The following is a 26,616-nucleotide window of genomic DNA, read 5'->3' as shown; positions in this document are numbered from 1 at the left end:
TCTCCCTAGTGGGTGGGCTTGGGGGAGCAAATAAAGGGGGTGGGTGGAGAGACCTCTCACTAGATCCAGACACAAAACCTGCTTATCTTTCTCCAGAGTTGTGCTTCCAACGGCCGCGTTTGCTTTGGCTTTAGAGTTAGGTAAAGATTATCATTCTTAATATCAAATCCAAACAGTGTAATTGCAAACACACCCGGGGTCTCTTTGGCTGCAGCCACCGAGGTCGCATTGGGCTGGGGGGGGGGCAGGTCCGGGGAGAGAGACTATTTTCTTTCTTTAATGAGAAACCTTCTTGGAAGTCCCGTTTACTCCAAACAATTTCTCACGTTACTGCGCTTTGCAGGGAGAAGACAAGGACGGAAGGGGAACCCAACACCGTTTGGTAAGGCTAAAATATCACAAGGAGGAGCTGGGACTAGGCGGGGACGCACAGACATTGGCGGGCGGGGGGGATAGTTTTCGTTCCTGGCTGCTGTTTCCTTCGGATGGTTTGGGGCTCCTAAAAACTTTCCCGCTTTCGAGATCAACAGAGTCGCGCCAGGGACAGTTTGGTCTCTCAAGGCAGAGGGACTCTTCCCTGCAGACCCTTTCAACTTAAAAGCACGGACAGCTTTTAAGTTTCTAGGCCTTAAGACACAAAGACTCTACAGGTAATAAAAGAGAAGCGTCGGTCAGCATCTAGGTTCGCGAAGGGCTGCTCTTCATACACACAGATTTGCTAAATCCAATTGCTCTAAGGATAATAAACCAGGGTTTTCTCTATATAATGTAGTAGAACGCTTTTGGACTCAGTGGGACTTTGATGTAAAGTCGCTAAGAAGACTGTGACGTGACCCTGCATTGATGACAGTCGCAATATATATGAAATCGTGCAGATAACATTACAGGTTTGGAGTGGCTGAGTGTGTAAAAAGGACTATTCTCTGAACATAATCGTCTTCCAGAGTTTGGAATGGTAGGCGACCTTCAAAATATCGGAGTAAAATTCTCCTCTTGTAACTAAGATGCCAGACTGGAGTCCTCTGCGCACTTACTCGGGAATAAATCCTACTGAAAAGAATAGGACAAAATGTTGAGGTCAGGCGAAATTATATAACACGTGGAACTGAATCGACACCGTGAATCTATCCCTCTTTACTCGGAAGTAAGTCCTAGGGCCTTACTTCCGCGTAAGCAGGCCCAGATACTGCCCTTCTAGAAGGCGACACGATGCAAGATTGCTTTAAAAATCATGATTATTCTAACAGCTCAGGACTGAGCTATTCTCTGTTGAGGATGGAGCGTGATAAAAAAATAATAATCGGGCAGGCGCAATTTTGCCTGTGAATCACACACGCACACAGAGTCCATGTTTACTCAGAAGAAAGTCGCACGGATTTCCATGTGCCTTACTCCCAAGTAAGTGAACGCAGGATCGAGACTTTAGGAAGATGCAAAGAATGATGTTCACAGCCACAGCCCGTTAAGATAGGAAGGCAAGGGAAAATCTCCAGATCAGCAGTCTCTGAATGAGAGGCTGAGAGATCTGCCACCCTCGAGATTATTATTATTATTATTATTATTATTATTAACAACAACAATAATAATAATTACCCGCCCTTTACCTTAAGGTCCCAGGGCGACTTGCAGCATTAAACCACAATATTAAAAACAATTTAAACAAGTTGCAACCATAAATATCATGAGAGTCTCAGAACATAATTAAGTAGCAGCACCAAACCACCAAATACGCAGAACCGGGACAAACCCATAAAGCGCCTTGCAGAGAATTGGACATGTTTCCTCTCGCTCTGCATGGTGAGGCTGGCGGGGACGCAGGAGGAGGGCAGGGAAGAGAGACGTGGGGGGAGGGTTGTGGATTCTTGGTGGTCGTCCCTTCTTGGGATGATAAACAACTCTGGTTACAACTAAGGGCTGTTCTCCCTGGGAGGAAGAGGCTCGCCTTGCCAGCCTCAGAAGCGGATTGTTTTCCTCCAGAGGTGCGCGCTTGGCCCCTTCCTCTCAGCCACTTAACCCCTTCATCACGTGAGACGCCCCTTCTCCACATCTCAAGGGACTGGGCAGCCTCCTGTCGGAGCCTCTGGATCTCACGCCCATCCATTCTGCTTTAAACAAGGCTGGAGTGCAACCCAGGCGCACAACCCGCCAATGGGGGGAGGGGAGGGGGAATAGATCCTGGCAATATGCGGAGATCGGATGCAAAAGGCACACCCGGAGGAGTGATCTCTGGAAAGCCGGCAAAAGAACAAGAAAAGCGTGGATTCGCGGCAGTAGATGCTCTTTGAATGCATGAGGCCTAGCGACTTGAGAATACAGAATGGGAGGTTGTTGGGTAAAAGCGACAAGCGAAGAAGGCAAGCCACAAATAATGAAAGTGCTCTCTCTCGCTCTTTCTGTTCCTAAGCCATTTACTCTGCTGTTGTCCCATTCATTTTATGACTTCACAGGAGGCACTCGTACTATTTCAGTAGAACAAATGGCCAGAGCTCATCTTAAAATAATCCCACGCACGAGGAAATGCCATCCGTTTCAATAACCGCTAGTACGTTTCTGAAAAAGCGGTCCCGATTGTTCCTTTTTGGGGGTCGGGGTTAGAGAAAGAGAAGAACCCATATCATTTATCTCTCCCCCGCCAGCTTAGAGTCTTCAGTTGAATCACACAAACGCCAAAAGGCTAAAAATATTCAAGCACAGCTTCTTCTTTTTTACACAAAGAGATTTATTTTACAACCTTGGAAACTTTATCTAGCTTTTCTTATATACAGGATCACTTTCCACATTTTAAATAGATAATCATTTTTTTGTCTTTGTTAAAAAAGGGAATAAGAGATAAAGAAAAGTACTAACATTATATACAAAAACAAAACCCACGCAAACACAAACCCTAAATCTCAGGAACTTTAAAAAAAAGAGAGAGAAGAGAATACAAGGCAACCAGGGACTTCCTTCAAACAGGAATGAACTGTGTTACCCAAAGAAAAGACCCTCAGTAAACCACAAGGCAATATATTAATTATAAAAGGAGAGGGTTGGGGTGGTCGAGGCAACGTTCGGTAAAATAAAAATACCTCTGAAAATTGGTTTTGCGGGGAGGGGGGCGCACTTTTGTCGGAGGGCAAAACTTCCTTTTAAGAAGATGCGTTTATTATTTGTTCAGCTGTGTGTTCTTTTCCACAACGCCGCCCTCCACCCCATCTAGGATTTCCAGAAGATTAAATTAATTGTGATTTAGTCCAAAGGGCGAAGTGGAGGGGGAGGGGCGGGGAGGGAGGGAGGGAGAGAGACCGTCCCTTGCGGGGCTGCTGCATGTTTCCAAAAATACTACCAGGCCGGCTACTTCTCCACGACTTCCTCCCCGCTGGGTACTTTGCGGTCTTCCGACGAGATGCTGTCCACGATAGAGGAGAGGCAACGGAGGCTGCTCGACGCGGACGAGTCGCCAAGGGGATTCCCTGGGTTTGGAAGGGGGGAAAGGCAGTTTAGCGCACGCGGGATCGGGGCCCCATCCTCCTCACGAGCCACTTGTGTTTCTGAACCGAAAAGCACCCACAGAATACCACGGCAGGAGCCCCTGAAAGACCCACACACTGATCACGGAAGGGGCGGACAGGCGCGTCAGATCTGTTTTGTTGCAAAAAAGGTGGAATCCCAAGATCTACCAACCCCAAGTCAGGTGCAAAAGGCAGGCAGTTTAGAATAAAATCGTGGTGGTGGAGATTCTGAATCCGGCCATTTATTGTCAGCACGGGGCTGACACTTCTGGTTACCACCCATATATATTCGTTTCTTCCGCCGAATTCAAGGAGTTGGGGTCTCATCGTTAAAAGAATTGGCAGCCGGAATCCCTTGCAGATCTATTCCAAATGACGAAGAGATCGATCACCCAGGGGACCCCTCCGTGTGTTATCACCTTTCTGGGACACACGCCACTTAGACAGATGCAACAGACTGACATTGTTAGCCCCCCCCCCCCGGGAGTTATTTAGAAACGTGAATCCCATTCATTTCCAGCGAGAATTTTACTCACAAGCCCAAAACATCCAAAGTAAACAAGCACAATTTTCTAGTTGTGGGGGGATTTGTGCCTCTCAGAGGACGTGTTTTTAGGATCACAGGCTGAGGAGGACCCTATTGCGAAATCGCCGCTGAAAGAATCGGGTCCGCTTCCAAGTCAGTGAGCTCAGGACGGAATGGGGGTGCAGTGTAGTGCGATCCTGCAGGCAACTCTCGAGGCAATTCACCCTCCTGAGCCATCCAACGGGAGCTCTCCAGAAAGCAAACGCATTGGGAAGATTACCCAGGTTTGGCCTGATAAAGGAGCGGAACAGGTGCAACTCGCAGCTGGTGTTGAAAGGAAACGTCGGGATTCCTTCTGTGCGCTTCTCCTTAGGACAGAGACCGCGCTTGCAAACTTAAGTACCCGCGCTGTAGAGAGGAGGTGCTGCTTAGCTCAGTGCTTAGGATCGCGCTGCGCCTGATTTATTAGGGCAGAAACTTTCAAAGGCGTCTGTGAGCCGCCCCCTCCCCTCCCCTTCCAAACCAGCCGCCATCTCTCGGGGAAAGAGTCCCTTGGGAAGCAGGGCTGCTCCAGGGGACCCGTCGGCGCCAGAAATGTGGGACTTCGCGTGTGCGCGCGCGCGCGCAAATGTGAGTAGGCGAACCAGGCGAATCCTGCGAAGTGAAAGCATTTGGGCTGCGCGTGGGGGAAGAGAGGGCGTAGTAGGGGGCACAACAATCCCGAGTCTCCCAGCCAGATGAAACACCCCACCCCACCCCCCAGTCTCCTTGTCAGTGTGGAGCTTTACCTTCCTTGGCACCGATGGGCAGCGCCCTGGAATGCTCCGAGCCGCTGGGCCAGTCGGCGCTGCAGGGGCTCAAGAAGTCGGGCGGGGGCACCTGAGGAAGGAAGGAAGGAGAGAAAGAGAGAGAGTTGGGGGCGGGAGTGGGGCAGGGGGAGAGGGAGAGGGAGGGGGCTGGCACGAAAGGGGAGTGCCGATCGGCGGCAGCAACAGCAGCAGCAGCAGATCCGCCGCTGGCCCGGCTGCGCCCCCCTCGCCAACTCGGAGCGGGGCTAGGGGAGGCGACCGCGCCTTTTGCGCGCGGCAGTGGCGCTTACATGGCCCTGCTTGGCGCTGCCGGCGAAGGCGTCTCCGACGGCGCCCCCGTTGGCGGGCAGCAGGAGCTGCTGGTGGCTCTTGTCCTGCTGGTCGAGGCGGTGAAGGAGATCCTGGAGCCTCTCGATGTAGCTGATGGCGCTGCGCAGGATCTCCACCTTGGGCAGGCGCTGGTTGGGGTTGGCCACCGTGCGCCTCTTGAGCGCCTCGAAGGCCTCGTTGATCTTCTTCAGGCGCCTCCTCTCGCGCAGCGTGGCCGCCTTGCGCCGGTCGGTGGGCGCCGATTTCCGCTTGCACGTCTTGCAAGCCCACATGAGGCACTGGCCCGGGCAGTGGGGCGCCTGCAGGCCCGGCGGCGCCAGCACGTGCTGCTCCTCGTCGGCCCCGATGCTGCTGCTGCCGCTGCTGCTGTCGCCCCCGCCGCCCCCTCCGGCCTCCGGGGCCAGCTGATCGGGGCACGAGCTGGGCGACAAGGGGCCCTCGCTGCCCGGGTACAGCGGCGACCCCTCGTCGGCCATGTCCAGGGCCTGCAGGCCTCCATGGTCGACGGCGTCCAAGTAGAAGAAATAGGAGCCGGGCTCGAAAAGGTCCATCATCATGGCTCTCCCGCCGCCTCTGCGCGCCTCTCTCGGAGGGGCTCCCGACCGAGAAGCCCCCGCAGAGAAGCCGCCCGGCCCGGCGGAATTTAATTAGCGCGCTGACATCAGGGCCCCCGGCTGCTTTATATATAGAGTCGCCGCTGAAACCCTATCCCCGGTTTAGCTGTCGCGGCGCATCACCCTCGGCGAGCCCGGCCAACACGACGCTCCTTCTGGGTGCTGCTGCTCCTGGCCGGACAGAGCGACAGCCAGAGACCATCGTAGCCTAGTAGAGGAAGAAGAGGCCTTGGGGAGAGATTCCCCTTCTCCCCAAAGCCCGCTCCCAGCTTTCTGAACCTGAGACCCGTCCAGCATAGCCAGAGTGACAAAGTTGGACACATGGGAATCGCTTGCTGGCATGGGCGTGAGTGAAATGCGGCAGGTTGGTTTCAGGCCAAAGAGCTTCAAACGAAAATCCCCTCTCCCTTCCCAGCCTTGGTCTAAATATAGAACTCTGGCTAGGCGCTAATGATTATACTTGCAAATAGGCCAGCTAATAACTTTGTGGGGTTGTGCTTTAAAAACAGCAACAATAGAATAATGAATCAATCAATTAATTAATTAATTAGTACCCCGCCCATCTGGGCAACAACATGTCACTCCTAAGGCCTAAATGCCTTAGGACCAGCTCAAGGTCACAAAGCAAGGATGGGGATCTTGTGGTCCTCTGGATGTTGCTGGAGCACATCTCCCATCAACCTTGACAGCTGGTTGTGCTAGCAGCAGGGGCTGGTGGAAGTTGGAGTCCACAAGTTTTCAATCCCTATGATAAAGTGAAAGTAGCCTGGGACTTGCTACTGGTAGTGCTTGGGCTTCTTGAAGAGGAATTGGGAAACTTCTAGCATCCTCCAGGTGTTGTAGGACAACTCTTGTCACCATTGACCACACTGCCTGGGACTGATGGAGGTTGGAGCCTGACAATGCCAGGAGGGTGACACAAGTTCCCGATCCCTGCTCCAAGGGGATGCTGCCAGGAAGAAGAGCCCCAGCCTCTGATGCTACTGGTGGTGATGGTGGAGTGTCTCTGGGCTCTGTCCCTGGAATCTCCCAAACCACGTTCTGTCTAATGAGACTTCAAGTTAAATTGCTGGATTAAGGGCAAGATAGAAATAATTTAACCAATCACAAAACCAGGCTGGTTCTTGCCGCTGTGCACTGAGTGGGCCTGTCCCATGTCCAGCCCACCTCAAATTGTTCAGTTTGCAATTCAGCCAATATTCAAAACGAAAGTCTTACAGATGTTAATGGTAAGCCCAGAACAAGCCATGGTGGAAACTTGTAGTTTGTTTTGGAACAGACCATGAGCTTTGGTTCAGATGTAACGCTAAGCCAAACCACGGCTTCACCTTGGGTAGTGCAGTGGCAGCAGAACCAGGGGTGTAGCGCAGTGGCCCCAGTTTCTAGCATGCTTGCACATTTATGCTTAGCCACAATTTAGTGTTATGCACAGACTGAACCACTGTGATGCTGCAGATACAAAGTGATGAATGGAGGTGAGCCAGCCATTCCTCTGGGTGTGCATGAAAAAACAACTAATCTGTGGTGAGACAATTGGATAGCTAGGTCAAACCTACTTGGCAAAACAATTTTTATTATGTCACCACTTCTCTGGATATACAATCTGGATACAGTAGATGCTCTGCTTGTATCTATGGCCGTAGGCTTTCAGTTAGTTTAGGGATTAAATTGCGGAGAAAGATACATTTTTATGAATGCCAAGAAGATGTCTTTCAATGTGTCAGAGGTGACTAATCTGTGACCCTCCAGCCCTAGCCTGCATGACCAATGGTTAGGTCAGCAACATGAGGAAAGACACAGGTTAGCCACCCTCACTATATGTGACTAGGAACACAGCACAGCTGAGTTTAAGAGGCAGGCCTGTTTTTCTGCCAGTTCTCCCATTCCTGTGTTGCAATTTATTCCTGGGCCTTTTTTGTTTTTGTAAAAATCTGATACCAATTAAACTATTTTGATTTTTCCACTGATATCAGAATCAGCGGGCTTTAGTTTTTAATGAGTAGATACTGGGGGATTAGACACCAGACCTCTCTAACTCTGACATGAGATTGGCTCATCCATAATGAAAAGGAGGGGAAGGAAGGGTTAAACTTAATATGTCCACTTTTCCTTTTCCTTTTTCTTCTAGGAGCACCATAGTTACCCTGCAAATGTCCTTCTCCATTTGCAATGACTAATATGCCATTACCTCACCCTTTTCCACCCTTCTGTAAGATTTTTACTGTTTTAATTATCTTTTTTATTATTTTATAGTCAAAAATCAGAAACTTAACCAGAAGTGGTGCAAATTTCATATTTCAGACATGAAAAAAGTTCTAATCTGTCCTTTTCAGAAAGCTGCTTTGCAGCTGAAAAAAGCATAATAGTGTGGTCAATATTTCATTTTTTTGTAAAATCCCTAATTTTGAAAAAATCGCGCTGAGTCATGATTTTTCAATATGAAGCCACACGTTTATCTCATTAAGTGACAAACTTTTTCTGTGATAGCTGATTTCCTACTTGTGCAAAACAGCTTCTACTTGGAGAAGTGGGTGGGGCAACACAAAAATGTGACCACATCAGGGAAAATGCGTGAAAATTACGATTTTCTGTACATGACCACTTTTCAGTTTTTCGCATGGGGCTGTTTCACGCATATGGATTCCCACATGAAAATAAAGCTATTGGGAGAACTTCACACTTCAGAAATAGACTTGTTAATTGGCCTTGGGACCGAAATTCCAAATTCTTGTTATAATGCAAAGAATGTGCTGCACGGAGTACAATTTTATGATGAAATTACGGGCAAAGAACTCCATCTTTAGCTGGGATCCAAAATGCAAAAGATACTGATAGATACAGATGCACAGACAATGGTTTGTACTAAAAAAACCCGATTGTGGCAATTTATACAAGACAAATGAGATAAGTCTGTGAATCTCTGGTATTGATAATAACCTCACTTTCTGCGCCCTCCCCACTTCATAACCCTTCACCAACCCCTTTGAAGGGATTGAGGACTGCTGCTGTCCAGGTGCTGGGAGTATGTCCAGCTCCAAGTGATGGATTGAGGATATAAGCTGACTTCCTGCAGTGCTGATGCTGGGACCCTAATGTTCAGTCCTTAAGACCCTAGACTGCATCACTAACTCCCCAGCCATTGTGGACCATAGGAAAGAGCTGTAAATCTTCAATAAGAGTGCTTGCTCTCATTTTGAAATTTCTTCATTCTGAAACAAATACCGTAATTCCTTAAATGTGAAGCCAGTTCACACATGCATATATTGTGCATTGCTCAATCTTTTAAAATGTCATTACTTCGGACTTCAACACTTGCAGATGAGTATGTAAGTAGACTGTACAGTATTTAAAGTGTTGTGGGAATGCACATGACTCACACTGCACATTTAATGAAGATGTATACGGGAGACAGTCATATACATCTCTGATCTTCTGTTTGAGGGGAAAGGATGCGTGTGTAACAGTTGATCTGCTATTTCACACATTCAGTGTGCTATTTGATGGTGCAGTTATTTATATATGGCACTTATCAGCATATATAAATGACAAAATGTCACATTTATCAAGTGAAATAACTCTGGATAAGATATGTTTGGATCTAGGGCACCTCTGACTATGAATTTGTGGGATCTAGTTGAAGACGAATCATGTAGAATTGCCTTCCTTGACTGGCACAATCATTATTATTAGGTGCTGGTTGGAAGCCTCATCATTCAAGCCATTGGAGGAAGCAGTTAGGAGGACAAATTTTCCCTCCTTAGGCCGCAGCCCGACTTGAGCCTGCAGCTGCAAGGTGGCAATGGGCAGGGATTTCTGCATATGCTCTCCTGCTTGTTACAAGCTAGTTCAGAGACAGCAGCAAGAGGGCTAAGTAGTTAGTGTTTGGTGTGCAGAGTTTGCCTCCTGAGGCTTTTTAAACACACTTGCTACAATAAAGCAGTACTTAACTTCGGGATAGCTCAGTGCATGGTGCTGATAGCACCAAGGTTACAGTTTCAATGCCCATTTGGGACAGCTACTTATTCCTGCATTTCAGGGGCTTGGACTAGATCAGGGGTCTGCAACCTTTAAGACAAAAAGAGCCACTTGGACCCGTTTCTGAAGAAAAAACAACAACTGGGAGCCGCAAAACCATTGCGACATTTAAAACAAATATATCTCCAGAGCCACGATCTGACAGCGGGCGGGAAGGTGATGTCGGGATGGTGCGTGACTAACGCACGCACTGCCCCCATGCGACGTCACAGCCAGTACAGCGCCCGCCACAGTGAGGAGTGTCAGGGCGCACAATGCGCCTCCTCCCCTCGCTAGTATCCACCCCGGAGCCGCAGCAAAGATGTAAAAGAGCCACATGCGGCTCCGGAGCCGCGGGTTGCAGACCCCTGGACTAGATGATTCTCAGGGTCCCTTCCAACTCTATGATTCTGTGATTATTAATAACATCACCATCCATCTTTCACACCATTTATGTATGAAAATAAAATTATTTACTCACACCCCACCATCAATATTTGACCTGTATTGTAGTCAAAGGGCAAATATTTGTTTGATGTGTGTTTATTGTCGGAATTCACATCCCATGCTCCTGATAGACCGTTAGGGTAGTTTATAATGTAAATAATAAAAAATACACTCAAATGCATTTAAAAGCACCAAGGCGCAATGGATGAAAAGTGGCAGGATCTGAAATCTAAACACGACCATGTAAGAACCTCACAGTGACAAAACAGTTTTTGTGCAAAGGTTAGCAGAGTGGGGGCAGAGGCACCGCAAAAAGGTGGCATCAGTGTAGATGTCAGGCAAGCATCCTTGGGGAAGGCATTCCACAACCGGTGTGATGTTACGGACAAGACCCTCTCCCTCTTACCTGACACACACTAGATGGGGAGAGGATAGGAATAAGCAAAGGTTGAGACAGGCTTCAGATGCTGTGATCCCAAGCCATGAAGGTTTATAAAGGTCAAAATCAGCACTTTAATTTGGACCCATTCCACTGTAAAGTACAGTGTAATACGATCATATCTAATCCTGATTTGTAATCTTGCAGCTGTATTTTGAACAAACTGCAGTTTCTAAGCATGTGGAGAAATTCATATTTCAAAGCAACTGAAAGAATAATCATGTACCTAGGTATGTTTTAATAATTTAAGCACACACAATCCTATTGAAACATACTATATGTTAAACGTTAGCTCTTGTACACATATCTTTGAAATGTAGACAGTTATTTTTTCCAATTAATACTTGCTAATATCGCTTAGCTCTAGAATAATAAAATGTTTGTGGACATATATGAATAAAGGTGAGACTCAATCAGAAAATCTATTTGGATGGCCGATTTTCTGTTTGATCTTTTTGTTTCTGTTCTTGGTAGAGGCGTCTTACTTTGCTGAGATCTTGGCTGGGCAAGTGTTACTAATTATTATTGTTGCCCTTTGAACAGAAATGGACTTTTGTGTTCAGATCAGTTACAAGTCCTTCTCGTCGTCTCGAGGTGCAACCTTGCTAACTAAACAGACGCTTCTACTTTAAAATAGGAAGGCAGTGTTTTATTACCATTCTCACATTGGGTGGTTATGATGCATAGTTCTAAGTGGCAGATGCCTTCATGCCTGTGTCATGGTCTGCAGTGACAAATCACCACCACTGCATAAACACATTTATTCTATAGCAAGATATCCCCATTCGTAATGGTGGCAGCAGGGATTTCACAGTCCAAGGATGGTCACTGAGCGCTGTTCAAGAGCCAACTTGCACAATTATTAAAGGTCAATTTATTTGAAATGTTGTGATAACAGAGACACAGGGGACTTAATGATGCTTTTATTCCTGAAATTACATGCAGCACTCACTACATTTTCATGAAAAAATGTAGCACTTAGCCTATAATTGGGATAATCAATGCAATCAAATTTTAAAACCAATAGATCTTGTCATTGCACATTTTCTCCGTGTATTTGTGGTTTGGAAAGTGCCTAACAACCCTCTTGATCACCTTCTCAGACAGATACCGAAAACAAGATTTAAATCACCCCGATTGTGACTATAATATGCCAGTTAAAATGGGTTAAGACTTAGTTATTCCACCTTAAGAGGAAATTTTGGAGAACAGTTGCAGCATACAACAGTGAATGGTATTCATACAAGGAACTTTCTGTAGTATAGAAGGCACCATAGAGATACTGAGCAAGGAAGTTTCTTGTTCAACCTGTTCCTGTCATTTCCTGGCACCCATTCCGTTTGGAATGGGCACCAGAGGCCATTTATTGTGGCTCAAACAGCTGGATCTGAACTAGGGGCATTGGAGCATCTACTTTTGATAACTAACAAAGCGTCCCAATTTGGCCACTCATCTCTGGCCTTTATAAAAAAGGAACCCATTGGAAATTTGCAATATTGCCATGCCTCAGTACTTTGTGACCCTTGTCACCTACAGCTTTGGCTGTATTTCTGTTCGGAATGAATATTGGTAGTTACAATCATATGAAGTTACCTAGAGCATTACAGCATTCTGTGTTGTGTGAGAGGGATGAAGAATAAGTAGCTTATAGGCAAGTAGGCTGAAGGCTCTAATATGATTATTCCTATGTTTAGGTTTTCGTGGACTTGCAGGCATGATCACAACAGCCAGGACTTCCTCCTGTTTTGCACAAAAGACCTTGGTAAATATCCCTTCAAAAATCCAAAAGACACAAGGGACTGTTTGGTCTTCCAGCTCACTTCCTATTTGCATTAGCTCGGCTTCTCCTGCAAAGAAATTATACCACATGCCCACAGCAGCCATTTTGTGGCTGGTGCCCACGGTACTTTCTCAATGTACCAGATATGTCCACTGCCCTGAGCCATGTGGACCCCTTCTATGGATCTTCTCCATCTAGAAAGAGAGAAAGGAGCAGTACAGAGAAAGAGTGTATAAAGGTCAACATAATAAATAGGTCCCAAAGTTGGGGTTTGGTTTGGCTTGGACTGTTCACATTTGCAAATATTTTTAAAGGATTTTACCACATGATCCTCAGTCCAGTCCAATATGTTTGGGTATGCATGTAAAAGTTGTAAAAATCCTCATCTTGAGATAATGGCACAGATTTGAGATCCTTGGATCTATGCAAGTCTCACATGACTATAAACAGATTCTGCTTTGAGCCCCTACCAAGAATGGAACAGAAAGTAAGTGCACCTTCCTAATCTTCTCTACTTAAATTGGTTTTCACACCTCATACTTTGCAGAAGACTCCTTTCAAGCCTGTTGTTAGCACAGAAAGACATAGGAAAGCTTTCTACAAATGGCTTCTGAGGGGAAATTGGTTCTTTATGGAGAAGCAGAGACAACCTTGGGTGTGACCTCTATTATCACACATAGTGTCAGAACTCCTTGCACAGCTGCAAAGCTGGCAGAGTATCCATAATACTGTACTCCCAACTGTACTCTCTGTAACTATGGATACAAGCTAAGGCAACTAGAGTCAAATCGTTCTAAGAAATGCTATGGCCTCTCTCAGCACGGGGTCTCCCTTTCGGCTGCACACAAGGCCTTTGCAGTAACGTTTGGACTTCTTGGTCACCCTGAAACATTCTAGGTCACAAATCTTGCTTCTGATGCCTTCTCATCTTACCTAGCTTCAAATTGGTTGCAGCTAGTCTCCATGCTACAGGCTATCTTAAGGACTGCCTTCACCCCTCTGAACCTGCCCTGTCTTTAAGTTCAGCACTGAAAGGTCCAGGTCTTCACCCCATCATTAGCAAACATTTCATGGGTGGGGAATGGGACCACTTTTCAGGGGTGATATTGTAGCTATGACTGCCAACATTCTATGGCTACTTCTTCCTCAACAGCACTTAGAACAACTGTGAATACAAACATCATTGGAGACAATGAGGTGATGGCATGGAGATTGTTGACAGTGAAAAGGCAGGCACATAATTTTTATTCGCTTATATTGTTTGATTTGATATCAAACAGTGAAGTTAGTAGCTACATGTTATCTCATATATAGAGAGAGATAAAGAGAGCAACTATTATCCAAGCAAATAGATGAAGCTTTGATTGTATTTCCCATGCTTTGCAAAATGCAAAGGAACTGTCTTTCATTTGCTGGAAGGCCTATGCAATGTGTCTAGAGATCTGCCGGTCATGGCCACATATGCCTGAAGTTAAAGGCAAGAGCAACATTAGCTGTAAATGATTCCCAAAGCCACAGGGGTTGCCTGGTTGGCTGTTGAAGATGCAAAGGCTTCAGTGTTCCAGGGTTCTTCTTACCAGCTATGGTGATCTTCCAAGAAAAGCACATTCCTAGAAGGGTTGACACAGCTCCCACAGTCATTGGGTGAAATAGCAAGGGATTGCAATGCCACTCCTTCCTTCTTATTGGAACAGAAAGAGGAGAACATGTCAAACAACTGCTACACAGGAAAGTAGTAGAAAAGGATGGATGGAGGGAGGGAGAAGAGGCACACCAGCCTAGGCACCAGCCTAGGCAGAGGAGCACTCTGGAAATCTAAAGGTTTTACAAATGGAATGAAGGAACACAGGAAGCAGCCATGTATTAAATCAAACCATAGGTCCATTTTACTCAGTATTTTCTACACGTTCTGGCAGCAGCTTTCCAGGGTTCCAGACTCTATGTGCATTTCCAGCCCTGCCTGGGAATTGAACCTGGCATCTTCTGCATGCAAAGCACTGAGCTACGGCCTCCCAAATCACCAGACAAGACCCAGAATTAGCATTTTGGGATACCACACGTGGCACTCAAATAGGCACCCCCATGACTAGCTAGAATTTCTTATCAAACTTTCTGTATAGTGTAGTAGGCCAACAGCCCTTCTGGGTTGCTGAATTAAAAAAAGAACCAACAGCTGCTCATGTAGTTGAAGCAATAAAGGTCTAAAATAAGAGCAACAGATTCTTAATCATTGTTACATGCCCCTGTCAATTCGAAGTTCCTCTTGTAAAAATAAGTATTTCCCTCCTTCTTTCTGGAAAAGAATATACCACCAGGCTGAACAAGGCAATTGTAGTGAACAGAGTAGATGCTAACAGTTTTAGTTTAGTATTTTAGGTGATTAGAATTTCACGTTACTACATCCTACCCACCTTCTGTACGTTCAAATTTCTGCCTATCTATCATCTATCTATCTATCTATCTATCTATCATCTATCTATCTATCTATCATCTATCTATCTATCTATCATCTATCTATCTATCTATCTTTCTATCTATCTATCTATCTATCTATCTATCTATCTATCTATCATCTATCTATCATCTATTTTGCTAAGTAGCTATTTGCTGAGGATATTGATAACATAGCTGCCTATGTTAACTGGCAAATAGAGTTCAGAAGACTAAAAATTATTGATGGATTCATGGTCTTTGCAGTTCTACAGTCCCTGGGAGGGTGTTGTATGGGCGATAGGAAGCATCGAATGTTTGTCTCTAAAAACAGGAACACCAACCATCAGAAAGAGAGATCCAGTGTTGAATATTTCCTTCCTCTCATGACAGAAACATCAGTTGACCTTGCTCTGCTGATACTGAAAGCAGGTTGGTTGGTTGGTTGGTTGGTTGGCATCCGTCTTTCTTGGGAGACAATGGAGAATTGTTGGAAGATTACAGTACCTACTGTGGCTGTAGAGACCAATATGGGAGAGAGATGTTTTCTTGCAGCTGGGGCAGACCAGGGGAAGGCACCCCAAACTAGGGGGGAAACTAGGAACATAGGAAGCTGCCTTATACCAAGTCTGATCATTGGGTCCATTTAGCTCAATCTTGTCTACACAGACTGTCCATGGCAAGATTTTAGGCATGAGACATTCACAGTCCTTGGAGAAACCAGAATTTTCTGCAGACAAGATGCTCTGCCACAGAGCTGAAGCATTTCTCTAAACTGCTGCTGGAACTGGCATAGTAAATTTGTCTTCCATTGTTCTCAATGGGAGGAGCAAACCAAAAACCTGGAAAAGAACAGAGAAGTGCAAGATGGTGTCATCCCCCTTACTTACTTCCATCCCACCAATGAGAGCTCAGCGAAACATTAAACAAGTGGTTCAATTGCCTTTTCCAATTGCCACTCCACTACAAGCCCCAAATCTCCAAATTTTCAGGTTCTTCCAGGGGAGTGTAAAATGAGGGGCAGGGGAGAAATTCCATTCAGTTCACATTTACAGGTGAACCTACCTAACTCCAGTGCCAGATTTATGTATAGGCTAAGTAGGCTGAAGCCTAGGGCCTCTAAATCTAGGGGGCCTCGCCAGCCCTCCCATTCCCCAGTGGGCAGTCTCCCCTCTCCCAAAATTGCAAACCCAAGACTTCATGCAAGGGCAGGGCAACTCAGGCCCAGCAACTATGAGACTCAGGGCTAGCCAGTGGGGCCCAATTTGAAGCAGTGGGGCGCAACTTGACTTTTTCCCCCCTTGCAGGGCCCCAGTTCACAGCCAAAGCCTGCAAAATCTTATAGATATAAAATCCATCTAGATTGCCCTGGTGCAGGGGCCCCCTTAGGAGCAGCCCGTGGGGCCCGATTTGGCCCAATTGCTCCAGTTGCCTTAAGGTCAGCCCTGATGAGACTGTGCAGGAGTTGGACTGACAAGCCCTGTGCCTTCTAGGTCCCTGGTGTCACCATTCAGAGTACAGACTCAAGGACTTGTTATGGAAATAAGGGGATGCACTTATTGGAAATCAGTTTTGTCACCTCTTCACCCCCAAAACCCCAAGACAATGAGCCCAGCCACCTTTTATTCACAGTCACATAAGCACTACACTACAGCATGGCCATAAACTTGTACATTCAACCGCTGAAGTATAAACCCAATATGTAGCAATGGAGATTTATGTTACTGCTGTACTTTGTGAATTATCTAAGAGCCACCAATAGGGAGCTCTAGAATCTGACAGCTAGCCAATTGGGTACTACCAAACAGCGACCCCTATTGCTGAAAGCAGGTAACCAGCAGGGAATGCTTCAGCTCAGCCTTTGCACTGTTGACCGAACACCCCTTGCTGTGCAGATAATGGAGAAAGCTCGTAAATTGTATCTCTTTTGGCATTCTGGCTAACTCTATTACGCTGGGGTAAACCCTGGTGCACCAGAAGCCCAGAACAGCAGCAAAAAAAATCTGCTCATATGTCAGCAACTGCTAAGACTTGTCAACCAGTTCTTCCAATTTATTGGAATTAAATTACAAAGCTCCAAAATACAGGCCAAAAGAGATTAGGTCTGGGAAGAGTGAGGCATACAATGGGCACCACCACAAATGAAAAGGCCCTGCTCCATGTAACTCCTGCCCTGTCATTTGATAGAGTTCCCACTTAGAATCATAGAATCATAGAATCATAGAGTTGGAATAGACCACAAGGGCCATCGAGTCCAACCCCCTGCCAAGCAGGAAACACCATCAGAGCACTCCTGACATATGGTTGTCAAGCCTCTGCTTAAAGACCTCCAAAGTAGGAGACTCCACCACACTCCTTGGCAGCAAATTCCACTGTCGAACAGCTCTTACTATCAGGAAGTTCTTCCTAATGTTTAGGTGTAATCTTCTTTCTTGTAGTTTGGATCCATTGCTCCGTGTCCGCTTCTTTGGAGCAGCAGAAAACAACCTTTCTCCCTCCTCTATATGACATCCTTTTATATATTTGAACATGGCTATCATATCACCCCTTAACCTCCTCTTCTCCAGGCTAAACATGCCCAGCTCCCTTAGCCGTTCCTCATAAGGCATCGTTTCCAGGCCTTTGACCATTTTGGTTGCCCTCCTCTGGACACGTTCCAGTTTGTCAGTGTCCTTCTTGAACTGTGGTGCCCAGAACTGGACACAGTACTCCAGGTGAGGTCTGACCAGAGCAGAATACAGTGGCACTATTACTTCCCTTGATCTAGATGCTATACTCCTATTGATGCAGCCCAGAATTGCATTGGCTTTTTTAGCTGCCGCATCACACTGTTGGCTCCTGTCAAGTTTGTGGTCAACCAAGACTCTTAGATCCTTTTCACATGTACTGCTCTCAAGCCAGGTGTCCCCCATCTTGTATTTGTGCCTCTCATTTTTTTTGCCCATGTGCAATACTTTACATTTCTCCCTGTTAAAGTTCATCTTGTTTGTTTTGGCCCAGTTCTCTAATCTGTCAAGGTCGTTTTGACCTCCTTCTTGACATGGAATGCTCTCTATTGGAGTCTCCAGGTCCAGTACAAAGACCACAAGAAGGGAGAGCAGGGATCTTGAAGTTCCCAACAGCTGTTAAGCAAGCAAGCACACATGTCATCTTTGTCACAGCCAGGTTGCCTATGTCCTGGCCAGCCCTGCACCCATTCTTGTTTTTGTACAATCTTTTTTGTCCTCAGTAACAAAAAATATATTCTCAGCAGAAAAGTTGTTTTCCTTCATTTGCAAGGAATCGTACAAAACAAAGTGGCACTAATAAAGAAAAGTTCCAGGGTGGCAACAGAAAGCAAGCTAAAAATGCTTTTGCAGTTCATCAAAACTATACAGCAATATCAAGTTATAGGAAAACTGGTGCTTCTAGTTGGTTAATTGGTTCGGCAACTTCAGCTAATTATTTCCCCCAAGAGTTAAATGATAACTATTCAGAGGCAGCTACAGGAGAGCTATGAGATTCAGGTGAGGGTCAGATGCCTTGTCAATCCCAGCAGGTATATAAGAGGACAACCCGGCCTGCCCTTCTTCTAGTTTTGAGGGTGGGGGATGGGGAGGGGCCTCACAAATGGAGTAGCCTAGGGCTTCTCTTCATCTAAATCCGGCCCTGCCTAACGCTTACTTTCTGAAAAAATATGTGAACTGAAACATAGCCATCTAAAATTGGCAACTCTGCTGCCACAAGGTCAGGTAAGTGCCCTTGGCTCACCCTGCCATCTTCTACTGCCTCTGGGTAGCAGAAGTGGGAGAGTGCTGCTCCATTTATACCCTGTTCACAGGATTTCATCTGTACTGGGTTGGCCACTGAGGGAACAGGATGCTAGACTAGAGAGACCTTTGGCCTGACCCAACAGGGGTCTTCTTCTGTAATTGATATATGTCAATTTCTCACCAGGGGGCAGAGGTAACTATGCCAGACTTCCAGCCAGAGGGTTAGAAGCCATGTGACTCAAGAAGGAGCCAATCAGCCGTTCATACTGCTTTATCATTTTTAAGGGATATACATGCGCGCGCGCACACACACACACACACACACACAGAGTATATATATGTGTGTGTGCGCGCGCGTTCCAATGAGCTCCATTTTGAAGTGGTATTTTGAAAAGGACCCCCCCCCCCATATATAAGGTTGTTCTCTGATCAGAAGTAATCTGAGGAGGGCTATTAGACAGGTTTATATTTTCATCACTACTGAGTGGTGACATTTCTGGCATGGGGCAGTAGATTACCTTTCAGCAAGTTGACCTTCACTGGCATAGATCCTAAAAATTAAATTTCATGATGAAGCATCCAACGCATTGTGTTAACACGTTTGATAACGCCCCAGCTGACCCTCCCAGGGCACAAACATTCTGGGGGATTTTCAGCACCAAAATGGGATGGAATTGCATTGCAAAAGGACACTGGGTTTGTTTAGTTAGGTATAAGGAGACAAGAAAGCAACAGCAACAATTGGGCTGTTAATACACCCCAGACTAGTGGCACTTTTCCCGGGGTTCTCCTGACCACCACCCCCTGCCCCAAGCCAATTTAAGGGGGCGCAGAGCAGCAGAAATGGGAAAGCCCTGCTGCACCAGCAGAACCTCTTCACAGGGCTTCTGCTGATGGGACTCCTTGGTTGAATCCCACCCAGTGATTGGATTGTGAGAGGGAAGATTGACACAGTTACCAAAACAATGGGGGCATGTTGCTCCTTCTCCCTGATATTCACCCTATTCCAAACATCTTTTCAAAAGGGGTGGGGTGGAAATAATGAAAGAAGATGGGGGCACCCAAGAATGCTCATCAGAGGTTCTGTTGAATCCATTGCTGTCACTCAAGACATAGGTAGCCCTGGAGGCGCAGAGTGCCTTCCATCAACTCTTACCTTACAATTAGCTGCCAATCAATCAGTGGACCACCACAGCCACTTCCCTCATTGCTGCACCCTTTCCAGTAACTTAGTGAGGTTACCCAGCAGTGGCCCACAAAATGGCAGTAAAAACTTTTCCGTACAGATTGGTAAGAGCTGTATGGAAAACACAGCATCCCAATAGGTAAACTGTTTGGGTCCTAATTAAGGTTCTCTCTGGGGGAAATTTACAGTTTCCAGGCAGAACTGAGCAGATTTCAAACAAATTTTGAAGGGGCCAACTTTCAGATTTCAAGTGATGAACATGTGCTCAAACAGGATTCCTTCCTCCAAGTCTTCAGACTGTAATGTAGATGGTTCTACAACAGATGGAGTGGAAGAAGGGTAGAGATGCTGTGTTGTTTTAACAGGAAAAGACCAAAAACAAAGCAATAGAGGAGATAAGGATTGTTGCATGACATTTATAGGGTTGTTGAGGTGTTTTTTTTGAGACAAACCCCAATGTTGTTGATTTTTCTATTGACTTGCCTAAGATCCAAAACAAAGCGCCACCTTTCAGAAATTCCTCCTGGGTGTCAATTCAGCCTTTGAGATCCCAGTAATGGCTGGAAAAGTCCGGATGTATGGCAGCCCTATTTCAGCATAAATATGGGGCATGTTTATGCTTATTAAAGACTGCAGGAGTGGGGTGCTAATCAGGACAGGCTGTGTAGTGACATGTGAGCTATGCAAGCCATTTGCGCCATTTCCAGGTCCCAATAATATAAATAAGCCTTTCTGGAACGTCCAGCATCTATCAGGGAGAGGAGAGGGGCAGAATAGATTAATTTAGTAGCAGCACTAAGAATAAAAACCTTGCCCCACTCCCCAACTCATGGAAGGCAGCCTGCTATAAATAGCCCCCTAAGTAACTGAGAGTGATGTAATCCCTTAACATATAGAAGATGAGGTACCCCTAAATAAGTTGACAGAAGAAAGTGTTTCACTCAAAGGAGACAAAATTACTCTTACCCAAAAGCTTGAGGGAAAGATGAAATAATCTTTATAATCAAGGGGGGAGGTCTTACCTGTAGCCCTCCAGAGGTTTTTGGACTTCAGCTCCCATCAGCCCAATGACTATGGATGATGGAAGCTGTAGTCTAACAACACTGGAAGAACCCTAGAATAAGCACAACCTGCTTTATATTAAATAGATTTTGAAGTTGCCCAAGTTAACATGTTTCAAACATTTTTAAACAAATTGGCGTGGCTTGGCAGTTCCTCTAAGAATAACACAGATACTCATATTCAAGAACTTGAGAGTATGAAACTAACGATACCTGATCAGGAAAGCTGTGCATACGGCTACCAAGTGCAAATAAAACCATGCTCCACATGTGCAGAGCCCCCCCTAAGCAATTTGTCAAATATGTGAAAGTAGATTTATAATAAATGGAGAACATGTGTCTTGAATGAGTCAAATGAAACGGGAGCTGCACAAAAATGGCTTGCCAAGGATATGAACAGCTGTGAGTATCACCTCTTCCTTTTCTTCTGCATTAAAAAGTGCCGTTATTTCTTTAGCCTGGCAGGTGAATTTACTACAGAGTTTGTCCTTGCAAAAAGAAATGTTCTCAGCACATCCTCCTTGCCTGGTGCATCGTCCTGTTAAACCCTTTCCTATACCGAGACTCTGATTTTGGTTTTTATTTCTGAAGCATTTTAAATTGGGCATATGTACTTAGTGGGATTTCAAAATTGCCACTTTCATCAGATCGAAGATCCGTATGTCCTACCAGAAACTGCTTTTCAGGGTCCTTACAGCTTCAAAAGTGTTTTTCCATGGAACATTGATTAGATTGATTGTATTTCTTTCTATTCACATGAAATGCAAAACTGTTTATGAACAGTAGGTAAGAACAAAAAATAAGAACAGCAATAAACATAACAAAGGAACATCAAGCTTCAAAAAGCACAATTCCAAATTCTCATTTGTTAAAATATTGGCAATTTGTTAAAATATTCCTAAGAAAGTCCTGTAAGGCTTTATGCAGAAGTGTGTTTAACTTGCAATTGGATTCAGACTGGTAGAGGAATAAACAACTATTCCATACAATCCATACAATCGGGGGGGGGGGTTAAAAAAGAACCCAAGCAATGTTGCATGAATTGGACCTTGTACCCTTCCTCTCCCAAAATAAGGTCTGAACTGCCTAGTTGTTTGATCTCAACTTCAGGCAAAACTCCCTTAAGCTGGTACCTTCCAGATGTGTCGGACTACAGCATCATCGCTGACCATTGACTATGCTGGTTGCAGGTAATGGAATTTGCAGTCCAAATCATCTGGAAAGGAGCAGGGTGGGAAAGAATTTGACTCCATGCAAACTTTTCAAACGTAACTGGAAGAATTGTATATAGGAGACAACACGGTATTGAGAATTATATTGTATAATAAAATGTAAAACTTTATTTATTTATTTTACAGCATTAGAAAAGTATTAGGAATGTGAGACAGTGTTTGTTTTTTTAATCGCCAAGCATGTACAATTACCAAATGCATTGCAAAACAGAACAAGAAAACCAATAATCTCTGGTCGTCATTCCACGATGGGTTAAATAGCCCCGAGTGTCCCTGAAAAGCTACTGTGTGCCGAATAAAAGCTGAAAAATCTCCACAGTGTCAGAGGGGTGAGTTTTCAGCTGTTCAGGATCATAAGATAATATTTCAACTCCCATAAAACAAAGAGTCAAAACAGAAGAGCATACATTTAAGGAAATGTTATGATAATCCTGGAAGTCATCTTACTTCAATCAACCCCATCCTCTTAAGTCAACTGAGTTTATGGGATGGTAGCTTTCCCTCACAATCAACCACAAATAGGAGAGCAGATCTGCACACTGAATTATATACACCTGAGGAATACGAATGCTCAGCATCACATTTGGCTCATTTAGACATGTATTATCCTATAGTAATTTAGAGGTATGCGGAGTCCAGAGCATTTCCTCAAAGGAAGGTTATAGGCCCTGATCCAAAGATGTGATCCATGCACAAAAGCAGGTTTCTTTAAACTTACCAGTTAACAAGAGAGCAAAGAAATATTAGACACACTTTCAAAATAAGTTGTCTGTTGCTTTCAATAGTGTATCATTTGAATGTATGTTAATCCACATCGGGACGAAAATAAGCCTACCAATGAAAGGCATAGATTGGATTCATGCCCCATTTGCATACAAGGATCCTGCTACATATGTGGAAGCCTGCTTTGGTGGATAGGTTGCCATTTTTGGATTTGGACTCCTGGCTTCAATTCTGAAATAATCTGCTCATGTGTACACTCATGGGACTGTATGTAGGTACATGGTGTAGATCAGTGATGGCCAAACTTGACCCTCCAGCTGTTTTGGGACTACAATTCCCATCATCCCTGACTACTGGTCCTGTTAGCTAGGGATGATGGGTGTTGTAGTCCCAAAACAGCTGGAGGGCCAAGTTTGGCCATCACTGGTGTAGATGCTTCAGAACTGTGCCCAAAAGTGGGCAGAGTGATGCACATTAAAGCCAGCTGAAATTAATGGGCATAAACCCACAAGTATCCGTATTGAAGGATTGTGGTCATTATGTTTTTTAAGGTGAGCATGGTAAAATATTTTATCTGTACACTTCTAGTGGCAATATAGTGCAACTTCAGCATTCTTTTCCATATTATTTGCAAATGGATTCCCCTCCCCCCAGAAGCAAATAACTTGGAAATGCACTATATCCCACTACGGTTCAAGAAGTGGCTTTTACACTGGGTGAAAGCTCAAATATAATGTTGTGGCTGCTGAGACTAATATGGGAGAGAAATGTTTTGTTGCAGCTGGGGCAGAGGAAGGTGTCTGGTTGTGCTGTTGTATAACACATAAAAGCAGCAATGCAAGGTGATCAGGAAAGGTGGAAGGCCTGTCTTAGCTACCATATTGTTTCAACCAGATTCCCCTGAGAATCCCACACGAAGAGCACAAGGCCTTTGCTTGCTGTTGCTCACTAGCAAGTACAGATGGCATATACCCACCCTAATTTCTACCCACTGGTAGAGTTATCACCTAAGAATTTGTCTACCCTCCTTTTAAAGCCATCTGAGCGAGTAGCCACCGCCACATTTTGTGGCAGCAAAAATCAGTTTAACTATGATCTGTGTGAAGAAGTGCTTATTTTAATCTATTCTGCATCTCCTGCCAGTCAGATTCACTGGATGACCCCCAGGTTACAATGCATTATCACTGCACTTCACCCACATAACTGAGTGTTGGAAGCATGGAAATGTACAGCAGTGATGATGTTATATTATGAGTTATATTATTCTAGATGTTACTGAGAAGAGGAGAGAAAGGGACATGAAGCAGCAGCCACTCAGATGTCTCCTGTAATGCCTAGTTAGTCCCTAAATCACAAGGAAATTAGTGAGAGAAAGGGTTGTATTCAATGTAACACTAAGGCTAGGGTTCTGTAAGCAGAAGGATTTTTCTTGTGCGACATAACCTTCTTCTCCCCCTTTCTTCTTCCACCGTGTGTCCCCTAAATCTGTTCTGGGACTTCCCCCAACCCTCCAGAACAGATTTGGGGATGCCATTGGGCACACATGGGAACGGGGGCTTCCATTGTGTTGATGGGAAGCTATGTGCTGGCTTCTGCAAGCATCATGATTTAGCTGGATACGGATCACAGTATACAGTTAAATGCTATCAATGGGACTTATTTGTGATTAGCCATTGCTGGATTGCACCCAATACATATAACAATTTTGCTATAACAACAGGACTAAACTCTGTACAAAAGTATCATTTAATAATTTAGAGTATTTATGAAGGCACATAAATAGAGTATAAACTATAACATTATTATTCTTACAAAAATTAATATTTGCTGTTAGTTCACTGTAAGAGGGGGGTTTGTTTTGGCCCCTGAATTATTGATTTTTTTATTTTTTTCAAAACCCAACACAGTTGTTTCTCAAAACGTAAGGTTTTTATCTGTTTTTTTACATGGTGGTTTCTTCCCACTCTAATTCCACATCACCTAGAAAAGAAACAGACGCAATAGTTGAAAGTTTTTGAAATTAATCTCAACCGGTCACACAAAATGGTTTAGAACAAATTAAGAATTAAATTATAAAAATATGTAGCTTCGACTGCTCCTGGTGCCACAAGCAAAGGGAAGGTAATGGAAATTTTCTGCTCTGCAATTTTCTGTTCTGCAATCACCATAGTGAAGCACAACTTGCTTATTGCTACTTTCCGTTTGTGTCACAGAGCCATCCTACTTTACAGTGATGGGAGCTGGGGAAGATCCACTGGTGTAGCAAACATCAAATCCTATGCAGGCAAGATGGTGTAAGTGGTGGTGAGCTTTTTCTTTTACCCTTTCGCTGACTGCAGGCCTAGGGCAGATGTAGTCCATTCCTGGGGTGTGCCCCATGTCAGGGAAATGAAGGGGCTTAAGAGGCAGTGTCTCTGCATCCCCCAACCACTGAAAAGCTGAGGATGATAGAGCTGGAAGTGAAGGCAGGAATGTATCAGAAAACAAGAGCAGAGTGATCAGGAGGGGCAAAGCCATGGAGCACTTTGAAGGCATAGATGAGGAGTTTCTGCTGAAGCCAGTATGGGGGGAAAAGAAGAGGGCTGGGTGTTCATCAGTATGCAGATGATACCCAGCTCTACCTCTCTTTTAAATCAGAACTAGTGAAGGCAATTGTTTCCTGCTTGGCAGGGGGTTGGACTCGATGGCCCTTGTGGTCTCTTCCAACTCTATGATTCTATGATTCTATGTACTGTGTGAGTGTCTGGAGGTGGTTGGAGGATGGATGGCGGCTAACGGATTGAGGTTGAATCATGACAAGACAGAATTACTGTTTTGGGGGGACAGGGTGGGCAGGTGTGGGGGACTTCTGGTCCTGAATGGGATAACCATGCCCCTGAAGGACCAGGTGTGCAGCCTGGGAGTCATTTTGGGCTCACAGCTGTCCATGGAGGCGTAGGTCAATACTTGGCACGGTACAGTGGATGCTTGGGGTGCGAACGTCTGCGCATGCGTGGGTTGTGATTCAGCGCTTCTGTGTATGCACAAAGTGTGATTTAGCACTTCTGTGTATGCACGACTGCCAATACCCGGAAGTAACCCATTCTGGAACTTCTGGGTTTCGGCGGTCCATAACCCAAAAAAAGGCAATCTGAAGCATCTGTATCCCGAGGTATGACTGTACTGAATATGAAGAGCAAAGAGAAGTCAAAGGTAAAGCAAAGATTTCATGCATATTCATTAAGGTAGACAGTGACATTGTTGATGGGTGTGGAAGGTACCGTATGTGAGAAGAGGAGGGCTTAGTAGGAAAGATGAGAAGTGCAGTCTTTTGTTTTCATTTTTTCGAGATGACAAACATCCAAGTGGAAACACCAGACAGACAAATTGAAATGCAGAATTGTGTGGAGGGTGGAAGTTCTGCAGTAAAGAGACAGAGCTGGATGTCACTGGCATACTGATCATAATGAAATCCACGGGATTTAATGAGTTCATCCAGTGACAGCTTGTAGGCAGAGAAAACTAATTGGGTTTCCCCCCCAAAAGGGCAGAAAACCATAAAAACAAATAAACCCCTGAAATCAAATAATGTTTCTCCATGCATGCTACTTCAATATGGCCAAACGCACATGGCAACCTAAAATAGCCCCCTCTTTTGGTACAGTGTATATTTGTTTACCTTCCATGGCATCAAAAGAGTCCATCTTTTGCAGTACTGAATAATTAACAAAACACACAGGCTGACTGCTCCTCTTGATTGTCAATAAATCCAAAACGCACTGGTGCAAAAATATGTACTGTGC

General features: G+C 45.1%; 2 protein-coding genes across 4 annotated transcripts in view; both read right to left on the bottom strand.

Moving 5' to 3' along the window:
* Positions 1-2,969: 2,969 nt before the first annotated feature.
* MYF6 (myogenic factor 6) lies at positions 2,970-6,064 on the bottom strand. The gene is made up of 3 exons (XM_082241155.1): positions 5,117-6,064; positions 4,806-4,896; positions 2,970-3,452 (listed from the first exon to the last, which is right to left on the bottom strand). Exons 1-3 carry the CDS (start codon positions 5,711-5,713, stop codon positions 3,334-3,336), a joined length of 807 nt encoding a protein of 268 aa, XP_082097281.1. The 5' UTR covers positions 5,714-6,064; the 3' UTR covers positions 2,970-3,333.
* Positions 6,065-22,184: 16,120 nt separating this feature from the next.
* The window catches only part of PTPRQ (protein tyrosine phosphatase receptor type Q), a 105,329-nt gene continuing 100,897 nt past the window's right edge, over positions 22,185-26,616 (bottom strand). For 2 of the 3 annotated variants that reach the window (XM_082240930.1, XM_082240928.1), the window contains 2 exons: positions 26,493-26,616; positions 22,185-24,814 (listed from right to left, as the gene is read on the bottom strand). In XM_082240930.1, coding sequence (XP_082097056.1) covers positions 24,777-24,814; positions 26,493-26,616 — 162 coding nt within the window. In that variant the 3' untranslated portion in view covers positions 22,185-24,776. Of the gene's footprint in view, positions 24,815-25,971 lie in introns of those variants that run through there. The other variant, XM_082240929.1, reaches the window with a different exon arrangement.

This window comes from Podarcis vaucheri (genome assembly GCF_965113315.1).
Source record: "Podarcis vaucheri genome assembly, chromosome: 10".
NCBI lineage: Eukaryota > Metazoa > Chordata > Lepidosauria > Squamata > Lacertidae > Podarcis > Podarcis vaucheri.
This window is presented reverse-complemented; position numbering and strand designations above follow the sequence as displayed.